Raw genomic sequence first — 12,520 nt, 5'->3', positions numbered from 1 at the left:
CCCTCCCCCGTTCATGCTCTGTCTCTCTCTGTCCCAAAAATAAATAAACGTTGAAAAAAAAAATTTAAAAATTTTTACATGGTGATATTTATTAAATACCAAATTTGTATTGGGATTGGTCTTAAGAGATTTTCATATGTGTCTTTTACCGTCACCCAAATCCTATGGGTTGGGTGTTTCTCATAATGCTCCTTTGAAGATGAAAAAAAAAAGGCCTAGAGATTCAAAAGTGATTTTAACATTTATAATTCATATCTGTGTGTGGAGGTTGTCATAACCCAATCTTTCTGCATTCGGACATCTAAACAAGTCATGATTTACAACCTTCGCTTTTTAACTGTCTAGTTTCTTTTAAAGCACAACTGTGTGCTTGTTTCCAAACAATATGTTCATGTATGTTTTGTATAGTATTATTACCATTTTTGCCAAATATGTTTTTGCATTTTGGACGAGTAGAGAGTACTTAAGGTTACATTCATGTCATTCATTTGTTGTGGTAAACCTATCCAGTGAGCTAGTAGAAATTCTCCTGTGTTCCATTTGGTCAGTCTCCTGGGATTGTAAAAGGTGCTCCTTGGTAGTACTCCCAGCCATAAATTTACAACAGCTGAAAAGTTTGTTAGAACGTGTGCAATAAGGCAAGAAAGTATCTGCAGTCTTATTTTCCCTAAGAAATTCCGTATGGATGTCATAATTAGTGTTTATTGAACAAATATTTATACTTATGCAGCTGCATAACAGTGAAATAAAAGTTTAGCACAAAAAGAAAAAAAAAGGCTTAGAGAGTTTCAATAATTTGCATAGTATGGCAGGCAGAATATGGACTCCCCCTACCCAGGATATTCACATCCTAAACCGTGCAGCCTGTGAATATATTACATGACAAAGGGATTCTACAGATGTAATTAGGGTTACTAATCAATGACCTTAAAATAGGGAGATTATCCTGGATTATCTAGGTATCTGGATAATGTAATAAGGCAATGCAATCATATGAGCTATGAAAAGCAGATAATCTTTTTCCAGCTGTAGGCAGAAGAAATAAGAGAGATTCAAGGGGGGGGAAAGTTAGAGGGATTTGAATCATGAGAGGGACTCACCCAGTGTTCTTAGAGGCAAGATGCTTGGAAAGCGTGAGGAGGAATATGGGTCACCTTCAGAAGCAAATACCCGCTCCTGATTGACAGCCAGCAAAGAAACAATGAAACTGCAGGCAATTCTAGTAGACCATATTCTATAAGTAATGTATTTTTAGAATGTCATCACAATATATAAGAAACCAGACTAGTCATTTACACAGTGGCAGGATAAATTATATCTTTGGGATATTTTGTGGATTTAAGACGCATAGCTATGGGAAGAAATTTAAATATCAGTGGGAAAATGTAAAACCAATACACAAAGATGTTGATTCATGCCCCCCACCCTCTGACCTTATTTATAAAGGAGTTGTCCTCTTTTATAACTTTCTTAAGATTTCTATTACACAATTATATTTTCAATAAGTTTTCCTTTAATTAAAGTAGGAGACATTTAAATGACAGCTTGGAAAAATAAAATAAGTCAGGGAAAGGACTGTCGGTAAGGTGCTCAGGGCTTATTGTTTGAGGATGGCATGGTTCATTATTTATATACCTTGAAACCTGTAATCCTTTGTCACCTGAAGATCTGGGGGGGGGGGGGGGCGGAAATAGAATGGTACTCATCTTTAGCGTCTCTAAAATCTGTATCCTCGGTGTCTTTAAAAGGCAATTTGAAAACGGAGTTGAGTGATTTACCCAAGTCCACAGACTTGAAATGCCACACCTGAGAAAATTGAACATTACGTTTCTCAGCACCCGGTCTAATCACGTTCCTTCTGGTGCTATTCAAACCACGCAGCTCCATCCTGCTGGCTGTGTGTTACCACACTCTTGGCATTTGAACAACTTGGGGAACAATGGTCCTCCCTAATAGAAAGCTTGATTCCAAGGTTGACCTCCTCACAGTGTGCCAATTTAACAGACAAGAACAAGGATGTAGAAGACTAACTAATAAAAACAAACCAGAAAATATTGATTACCACCCCGAAACATGGTGTTGAATCTAAAAGACTGCTCTTCAGAAAACCCTTTCTTCTGTCATCAAACAAGCATTCGAGCTTGTCTATCTGTCCAACCATTCAGTTAGAACAGGGACAAAGGAACGATATATTCTTGGCTTTTCAAGCAAACATTAGGGCACAGGGTGGATTCTGGGATGGGATCCACTATTCTTTCAGATTGCCAGTTTTAATTTCTACTGCCTGAAAAAAATGAGATATCCTTTCTCCTTATACATTTAGCTATTGTCCACTTTTCTCTCATAAATCAAACGGAGAGGTCTAAATCCAACTAACAGCATTTAATTTAACGCGAAGGTATTCCACGCAGCTAAAGTTTTCACTTTCAAAAGTCAAAGGACATACACTTGCACTTTGTTTTCTAAGTTAATATACTACTTGGAATACCAATGAACGTGCAAATTGCAGGTGATTGATTCTACCTGAAAGCCCTAAATTTAAGAGTCTTCTAAGTGTAAAGGTTTATATTTTTTATTTGTTTACCTGGTCTCAAAAGATAATTGCAGTAAGTAAGATGTTTGAGCAATGTTAGGGAACGCTAAATGAAAATGAAGTTTTCAAGTATGCACATGTGGTCTAAAGTGTAACACTCCAATATATTTAGTGATGTAGAGAGGGCATATTAAGGTCATAGAAGCATCTTCCTATTAAGATTTAAGCAAGCTATTCCGGGGCAAGTCATTCGGTATCGAGAATAAACAATTCCAAATTTTAAGCACATGGTTGTTTATCAGGGTGATGGAGTAATGAGGCATGTTCCTTCTTCAGGTAACCACTGGTGATTTTATTCTATCCCCCTGCACCCTAGGAGTCTTTGAATGTCTGAGGTAAATCCTGCTACTTTCTAAGTAGAGTAAATGTAAATATCCTGAGTTACACTAGATCTGTGAATAATTTCAGTCTTAAGTGATTTTGCCTCAGGTATATAGACACGTTGTCTAAATAAATTCATCCATTTCTGTCATCCTGAAAGAGAAGTCCATGTATGAAATGCCACTGCTCATAAAGTATGAAGCCAGAAAGAATCAATTGTAATTCCAACGGATATTGCTTAAGTAGAAAATTTTGTGCCACAAATTTAAAATTCTGGAATCAACCTCACACAGATCTCTTGTCACATGGAACTTTGAAGTCTTGTCAGCACAGCTACCTAATTTATATGAAGCACCCTGGAGTCAGTGTCTCTTTGTAGTGTTATTTGTCAAATGATTCAAGCACTGCTTTAAAGGATATATGAGTTTCTAATCAATCCCTGTGCCTTTAAATTGTATGCTGCACTCTGCACAATTTTCCCCTCTAAGTGTATGAAATTCTAAGTTATATTTGCCTTTGATATCTCTGTTTTCCTTTATTTTAGAAGTATCGCAGCGACGAATAAAGCCATTGTAAAGTGAATATTCAATATTCTGGTAAGGGAGAAAGGACCTAGCAGGAATTTGAGAGGGTGTGTGAATGTGTGTATGTTTGTGTCTGTGGGTGTGTGGGCTCTTCTGGGAGGAAACAGAAATGTGACTGCTTCCTGGGGAGGCGGGGTGGGGGGTGAATTCCAATCAAATGAAAATACTCCTCAACTTACCATTTCTTTGTTAATAAGGGGGAGCTTCTTCTATATCGACATTAGGTTAGAAATTGGGGTTACTTGTTACAGGCGCGCTCATTCTCTCATCTTAAGTGTTATGCTTCAAACCCTTACAGAAATTTCTGCCTGGATTCTGCAGTCATGACCTCAAAATTATATTATTTTATTATTTAGGATCTTCTGGAATACATGATACAGACCTCCACTATAACACTGATTCATTTTCTGAAATAACTGAATAATAAAAATCAATCACAAATAGTTCGAAGAATAAACTCAAAGTGATGTATATATGTTTGAGACAGAAGGAAATGGAAAAAGAAAGCCGGAATGAGACATATGTATTTATCCATCTATACATCCACATATATCTACATGCCATATATTCCATCACATGCATACATTCACATATATATGGTGCGCAGGGCGGGGGAGAAAGAGAGACAGAGAGAGAGAGAAAGAGAGAGATTAAATCAGCAGAGCTGACTATCTGAAAGCAGTTAATTGACAAGCAGAAAAACTTCGATTTTTCAGGGAGCACTTTCTCCACTGACTTTCTAATTTACTAACTTAATAATTCCACTTAATCCAAGGATGACAGCCAGCCTACCAAGAAAAAGAGGAAAATAAAGGTGAGTACCCATGTACCTCAAAGAAAAATTTAAAAACTAGTTAATGAGTCAAATTTTGTGAAGACAGCATTTCATAGCAACTGTTATGAGACAAGTCAAGTTAGCACAAAGATCAGAGAAAGTTAAAATTCCATGAGTTCATAAAAGCTGTCAAAAGCTCCAGAACTTCCTGTCACTTACAAATGCAAAGTACTCCATGGGAATATCTGAATATGGATAAGATAATTTTTAGGTGAGTGTGACATGGCCTAAAAGCTATCCCAAGATTAAAGCTGATAACCAGTAGGCACCAGCAAAGTTCAAAGAGTGTTACATACTGAAATCACATCTACTTGATCCCCCTGAGTGTGTTTCTACCCCATCTTCCCACTTTCCCACCAACCAGCAACTCAAATGTTAGCACTGAGGGCCCTAAAGTCAATGTCCTGTCCTATTTGTCTGTGCTCTGTGCCAATCAAAATGCTCGTGCTTCGTGTTTTGTTCCCTGCTCCCCCTCCACGCACCCCCCCCCCCCCACACTCAGGGCTTAGGAAGGCCAATTTTTTCCTGCGGTGGGGGCTTCTTTTCCTGACCTCTCCAAGCAGTCTGAAGAAAGAAAAGGAGAGGAGGCATTTGGGCAATTTGGGGAATACTCCAAACACCAACCCGATGGCGCAGGCTCCAGCTAAGTGGAACATCCCACGAGAGAAAGGACGCTTTGGGAGACGGAACGGGTGGGTGGTGGCAGGATGTGACCCAGGCCATGGAGGCCCAGTGAAGATCCCCATTAAACTATCTTTTTGTTGAATTTCAGTGCCATTTAATAGTATACCTTTCTTGCAATACACACAAGCCCTCATGCCTGCAACATTAACAATATTAATATTGTCTTTATTGATAAATAGAACACGCTAACCCATACGATATCTTCATTATGTGCTAAGATATTCTAAACACCTATAAGTACACATAAGTGTGCACACATACACCGGTGTAATTTGACCACTAAAGTTGTCATTATCATTTCAGTCACTTAGACGAAGGAAAATGGGAGGCATGGAGTTTATTTCAATTTTGAACGGCAGAGGCAGGATTCAACCCAAACAGCATGAGAGCAGAGACCAATTCCCATGCTAAGTGTTCTCACATGGCCCACAGGGCTCAGTAGGACCTAAATAGGACAGATATCCCACGAGCTATTCCCAAACTCAAATTTGGGAAACACTAGGCCAACTTACCTGATTTTTTTTAAATGTAGGCCTCTTTGGGTATTTCTTAAATATGTTATCAAAACAATACAAATTATGATGGCAAACCAAGTGATTCAAAAAGATTATGCTTAAAACAGTCTTCATAAAATCCTTCCTCACTCCCAGCTTTGCTTTTAATTTTGATTTCTGGTTTTGTTTGCTTTTTAATTTCGGTTGGTGATTGACTTTAATAGCCCTAACATTAGAATAATGACTTTAATAACTTCTAAATAATATGTGGATAACATTATTTCTTGGTGCTTTTGAGAGTAATTACAAGATCTAAAGAAAAGAATTTAGTTTACTCATAACCTTTCCCCTACTTCAGTCTACCATTGTATTTGCATTTTAGGTCTTCTTTGCATGCCTTTCACTTTTAAATAATACCTCTGAATCTTATATGTCTATCACCTTTAGTTAGCTTTTCTCAGTGTCTGAATTCTAGGCTGTCTTCCACTATCCTGACCCACTTTGCTCTGCCTATCCTATTCCATCCACCTAGGACGCCTAGGACGTGCAGCTGTACTTCTATGTCACTGAGGCCAATGTTTACTTGTCTTCTGGCACCACAACCAGTGCCTTCTAGTTGAAGACTACTGGAAAATCAAACGGTGGGAGATCATGTTATGATGCGAACTCAATGTGAGGCATGGGAATCGTACATCTTATGACGTAGCTCTTGTTCAGTTGCATGTTCTTTCATGAAGTAAACGATGTTCCAAGACCTCAAGCTACAGTACCTGTAACTTTCAGCTTTTCAGCCCCAATGGTAATCTCATCTTCATCTGCAGAGAACAGCACCCTGCCATCTTCACTCGCTCTCACTTCAAATCTCTTACACTGAGCTTCCACAGCGTCAGCTCCTATGGTCAGAGGAAAGGTTTAAAAATGAAACTGGCATGTAGGAAACCATTAACATGTATTTTTTTTTTAGAAAAAAAGAGGAGAAATAGATATATTAGGGTTTTTTTTTTTGTCTCTGCAGTACATTTTATACCTGAATTAATATTTTGAAATTGTTTTCCCTTCCAGTAGGCTCTCTAATTTGGTCGGGTTTGCTGGGCTAGGATGGCTGGGCATACATCTGACCTCTAAATGCTTGCATAGTCCTAACAAGGTACAAACCTAACAAGGTTTGTAGCCTTAGCTAACTAAAAAACAAAACAACAACAACAACAAACCCAAACAAACCCAAAACCTTTACATATGCACAAGGAGGGATGACGTCTACTTTGTTCTTGGTTGTAGCCTGAACACGCGGCATTATACCTGGCACATGCCGGTTGCTCAATAAATACTTACGGACTGAATTACTCCCCTGTTCTCTCTGCAAGCAGACAATAGTGCCTGCGCTTGCTACATGGCAAGGTACTTGTAAAGCATTACTCAGTTGTGAACCGTTAGCTACTCTACATTTCACAGATTTTAATATTGAACTTTGTTCACCCTTTATTGTCACTGAATGTGAATGCATTTTATAGTTAATCTTGCAAATATAAATACATATATGCATATATATACACACACATATATATGTTTTTAGTGCTCCCCAATGTATTTTCTCATCAAGAGTTTTCTTGATTTATTAAAATATGGTATTAAATATAGTTACATCATAGTATTGGAAATCTGTTTCTGATACTGGGCAATTTTGCATATCAATCCATCTACAAACCACGAAGGCAGCTTCCATATTTGGAATACATGATCAGTTTGTAAGTCTGAAGGGCTTCAAAAAGAGGATCAAACTGGTCAGAGGGTGAGGAATTGCTATTTCCATAATATCTATTTATTTCTTTTGGCATAACACATTTGGCATATGATATACCTTCCCCTCCTGTAAGATCCGGAGTATCTCTCCTCTGCTATCTACATCAGAAACTCTTGTCAGATACAACCCAGCCCAATCACGGACCTAGGCACATCACGTTTGCTCATACCTCTTTTCATTTGCTTTCCATATACTACGGACTGCTTGTTTGTGTCTGCCCAAAATTCTTCTGTTGACATCCAAGCCCACAATGAGATGGTATTAGGCCAACTTCTACCTCAAAGGCCATCTATGAGAGGTAATTAGGTCATGACGGTGGATCCCTCAGGAATAAGATTAGTGGCCATACAAAGTTTGCCTTTTCTCTGTCTGCAGTCTGCTGAGCGTGGACGCGGTGAGTAGCTGGTATCTGCAGACCAGGAAGCAGCCTCTCACCAGATGCTGGCTATGCTAGTGACTTGCTGTTGGAATTCCTAGCCTGGAATACTGTGAGAAGCAACTGTCTGTTGTTTAAACCACCCACTCTATGGGTTTTTGTTATAGCAGCCCAAACAGACTAAGACAATGTTTTACCATAATTTGTTTGATATGCAACCCCCCGGAATTCAAAACATGAGATCATCTTCGTATTCCAAAATATCCTCCAAATTTAAACTTGGGTCTGATTTCTAGAGGTGCTTAGGGTAGGAAGTTGGATAGGTGAATGAATACCAGACGTAAACTTTCTTTCCCTTTCCTTGGCCCTCAGCCCCACCTCGGCCTTGTTGCCAGTCCTAGCCCATGGGCTTTAGTATCTTATACCTTCCCACCACCATAGCTTCTGAGGGGCACCTAATAAGAGGAAAACATTAATTACAAACCCTGATGACTTGTGGGATAATTTCTCTGAAAACAAGATGTATATTTTTCTTTTAATATAAGAAACTACCTACATGTTTTCAGGTCCACATAGAAATTTTAAAAAGCTTCAACTTTTTATGACAATGCTAAGTAAGATAAAACTGATGTTAACCTTGCAGTATGTCAAGACCCAAACAGCATGAATTGTATTTCAATGTCTGTTATATATATTTTTTTTAAGCAAAGCACTTTTTTAAATGAAATTTAATGGCAATATTGGAACCACGGGAGACCTATTGTCCTTGGTAACAGTCTTTGCCTTTGATCTGGCAAACATTATTTAGCAGCCTGTATTCAGTGGAGTGTGTCTTCTTCTAATCATGGTCTAACCTTCCTGTATTGTGCTTTTAATCTTTAAACCATAGTAACCCAACTGGGTGATGTTCAAAAAAGCGTGCTTGGGGCTGGATGGGTTGATAAATGTGACTTCTAAGTTTTGAGGCCTCTGTGTCTCAATCTGTCTTCAAGGCACTCAGACATAACCTAAATCCGAACTGCCTGAAAGATATTCTAGATATTATACACATAAAACCTTAACATGTATATTACATTGCTTTCTTCAAATATGCTTAATTATTGGGTGAATTGATCCACAAAATATATCAGTGATTTTAATGACATTGAAGTGATTTATATCACTATATGTATATAATATATATTTTACACACACATACATACACATGCCCCATATAGACACAAGTTGATAAGACTTTTCTTGGCATAACATTTGATGTCATTAAATGTAAGATACTTTATTAACATAAGCATGCTATATTGAGTGTCACATAAACTAGTAGTAATACACGTGGAGAATCTGGATATGGCAAAGTGAGTTGAAATCTTAATTCAATAAATTTAAATAAGCAAAAGCAATAAGCTAGTAAGAAAATATATGCACACCTGGAATTAAAAAATGCATCTAGGCCATAAATAAATGCATGCAAAATCATTCAACTAAAAATAGACATATAAATTAATACTGCAGACTACATTTTATTCAACATATTACTAACATTTCAGAAGGCATATTTACAAGCAATTAGCAATACTTGACAGTAAATATTTTAAATCAGAAAACAATTTTGAATATATTGTGCTGTTGTACATTGCTTTCCTTTTCTACAAATAACAGACAGTAATGCATGCAATTAGACACATAGTGCATCACTGTGAATATTTATGTTTCAAGTTAATTTATTAGGCGAGATGAAGCTGAATTTATTATATCATAACATGTTTTGCGTTGTCTTACTCTGTTTTCCACATTCCTGGCTTCACATATTTGTAAGGCTAGGTCAACTCGGATCCAGTTGTTCAGAGGAGCTAGGTAAATGCTCCGTTCCATTTTCTTCCCAACCATCAATGCTTCTCGAGTTGCAGGAAAGCAATATGCCTGAATGACTCTGGATAAGGAGCTCTGATTCCTTAGCAAATAGGTCATGTGGCATGGGTTGATCCAGACAGTTCTAGATTTTACTAGTCACCTTAAACACTAACTTGCTAACTAAAGTCTCAAGACTAAATGTTTCCTTAAGAACAGATGAGGAAGTTTCTGTTAGCAACTGCAAAATCAAACAAAGAACAGTCAGGGATAAAATAAGTAAAGAGAAGGGGCGCCTGGGTGGCTCAGTCAGCTGAGCGTCCAACTTCAGCTCAGGTCACGATCTCGCGGTCCATGAGTTCGAGCCCCGCATCGGGCTCTGTGCTGACCGCTCAGAGCCTGGAGCCTGCTTCCGATTCTGTGTCTCCCTCTCTCTCTGCCCCTCCCCCGTTCATGCTCTGTCTCTCTCTGTCTCAAAAATAAATAAATGTTAAAAAAAAATAAAAAAAATAAGTAAAGAGAATTAGCAGGAAAAAGGGAGAAACCATGTAAGCAAAATAATAGATTCCACAAAAGGACTGAAGTATTAAATATATTTCCAAATATTTTCTCTAGTTCACTTAACGTTCTGTATATATTCTTTAAAAGCAAATAAAGAAAAGTAACAGCAAAGCTAATTTCTTGCTCTCCTCAGAGATGGCTCTATTGCCTTTTTGGAACATTCACATTTCTTAAGACATAGTCAGCAGCCAAAGGCATATTTGCTGACAAATAGAGAGGCTCCAGTAATTTATCTACTGTTTTTGCGTTTTCTACATTAAATCAGTCAAACACACGAATTAGAAAATTTTCTCCAATAAAAACCTCTACAGGAGCTCAAACAATATATTTCCATAGGGCCTCTTGGTACTAGTTAGTCCTAATTTAAAGAAAACAAGGCAAAGATAAAAATGGATATATCTAATTATCTCTGGTGTGTTTTCCTCAAGCATATCATGATGGATCTTTCTTCCTATATAACACTGATTTTATGTGTTGCCAATATTTGCAAGGTCTTGAAGAAGAGTATAATTAAAAGATTAGAAATTCCCACAAGAAAAACAAAAGCAAGAGTCAATACAGTCAACTAAATCCAGAGTTCTCAAATTCCTGTTTTAGAATTATCATGGGCAAAAAAAAAAAAAAAAAAAAAAAAAAAAAGGCTGAAACAAAACAAAAGAAGCTGCTTTCATGAAGTCTAAATATAAATGAGCACTATATTTTACTCTATACAATGTATGTCATTAGAAACTCGCCTGCAGAAAGTGTACTATGAGTGTACTTGGGGGGAGAAGGAGAAGAAGCAGAATGAGGGAAAGATCATAGGGGCCAGGGTGGGAGGCTGATCTCGGAACAAGGGCTCCAGGGCCTTTGGCAATTGCAATCTACATTGGATCCTGTCTGAGATTAGCACACCACCCCTCTCCTCGCGCCCTACAACCTAGCCCCCAACCATAGGAACTGATTTCTGTTTCAGAATTGGAATAACCATTGTTTCTCTGGCAAATAAGGTAGTTATATGAACCCTGAGGTTGCATTCACCCTTGTATCCCTACCTGGGGCTTCCTACCATCCTGTATCTAGACCAGTGCCTTGTATACAGTAATTCCTCAATAAAAGTTTGTTTTTTACAAAATAAAGGAGCAAAGGGGAAGAGAGAGAGGGATGGTTGGGGGCTGCAAACCAAGAAACAGACTCTTGACTATAGAGTATAAACTGGTGGTTACCAGAGGGGACGTTGGGGGTGGGGATGGGTGAAATAGGTGACTAATGAGTGCACTGTCATGGTGAGCACCACGTGATGTATAGAATTGTCGAATCACTATACCGTACACCTGAAATTAATATTACATTGTATGTTAACTATCTGGGATTTGAATAAAAACCCTTTAAAAAATGTTTGTTTTTGAACTGAAGTGCATTCCACTCCTTTCCACACTCTGTATTTTTATGCCTTGTTTATCACTCCTTCACCCATCTATACCATAGCCATGACCTCATACTATTATTCTCCATCTTCCTTTTATTTAATTAATTATTTATTTATTTTCAAATATGAAATTCATTGTCAAATTGGTTTCCATACAACACCCAGTGCTCATCCCAACAGGTGCTCATCACCCACCCTCCTCTCCCTCCCACCTCCCATCAACCTTCAGTTTATTCTCAGTTTTTAAGAGTCTCTTATGTTTTGGCTTCCTCTCTCTCTAACCTCTTTTTTTTTCTTCCCCTCCCCCATGGTCTTCTGTTATGTTTTCATTTCTTATGTGAATCCTGAGAAACTCAATCTTTCTTTTTAAAAAAGTTATGAAAACCTCATACATATAAAACTTGCATACATAATATTTCCCACCATGTGGCTGGAGAAATAGCTAGTGAAGTAAAGCCTTTAGCATCATCTTTTCTGGTTTTTTTTTTTTTTTTTTTTTTTTTTTGGTCTTCTGTTAAGTTTCACAGGATCTACATAAGAGTGAAAACATACGGTATCTGTCCTTTCTCTGTATGACTTATTTCACTTAGCATAACTCTCTCCAGTCCTATCCACGTTGCTACAAAAGGCCATATTTCATTCTTTTTCACTGCCAAGTAGTATTCCATTGTGTATATAAACCACAATTTCTTTATCCATTCATCAGTTGATGGGCATTTAGGCTCTTTGCATAATTTGGCTATTATTGAAAGTGCTGCTAGAAACATTGGGGTACAAGTGCCCCTATGCATCAGCACTCCTGTATCCCTTGGGTAAATTCCTAGCAGTGCTATTGCTGGGTCATAGGGTAGATCTATTTTTAATTTTTTGAGGAACCTCCACACTGCTTTCCAGAGTGGCTGCACCAATTTGCATTCCCACCAACAGTAGCATCATCTTTTTTTAATCACATGTACCTTCATCCTACGGGAACTCTGCATGTCAGCATTATTCGGAAATGAGTTCTCACCACTTTCAT

At 37.9% G+C, this 12,520-nt stretch overlaps 1 protein-coding gene across 7 annotated transcripts in view; it reads right to left on the bottom strand.

The window, feature by feature from the left end:
- The window catches only part of SGCZ (sarcoglycan zeta), a 1,128,389-nt gene that overhangs the window by 64,493 nt on the left and 1,051,376 nt on the right, over positions 1-12,520 (bottom strand). For all 7 annotated transcript variants that reach the window (XM_086703312.1, XM_086703313.1, XM_086703307.1 and 4 more), the window contains one exon: positions 6,282-6,404. In XM_086703312.1, coding sequence (XP_086559438.1) covers positions 6,282-6,404 — 123 coding nt within the window. The remainder of the gene's footprint in view (positions 1-6,281; positions 6,405-12,520) is intronic.

The sequence above is a fragment of the Puma concolor genome, chromosome B1 (genome assembly GCF_028749965.1).
Source record: "Puma concolor isolate L17-30 chromosome B1, mPumCon1.1.hap2, whole genome shotgun sequence".
Lineage (NCBI taxonomy): Eukaryota > Metazoa > Chordata > Mammalia > Carnivora > Felidae > Puma > Puma concolor.
The sequence above is the reverse complement of the archived record's forward strand: the minus strand, read 5'-3'. Positions and strand labels throughout refer to the sequence as shown.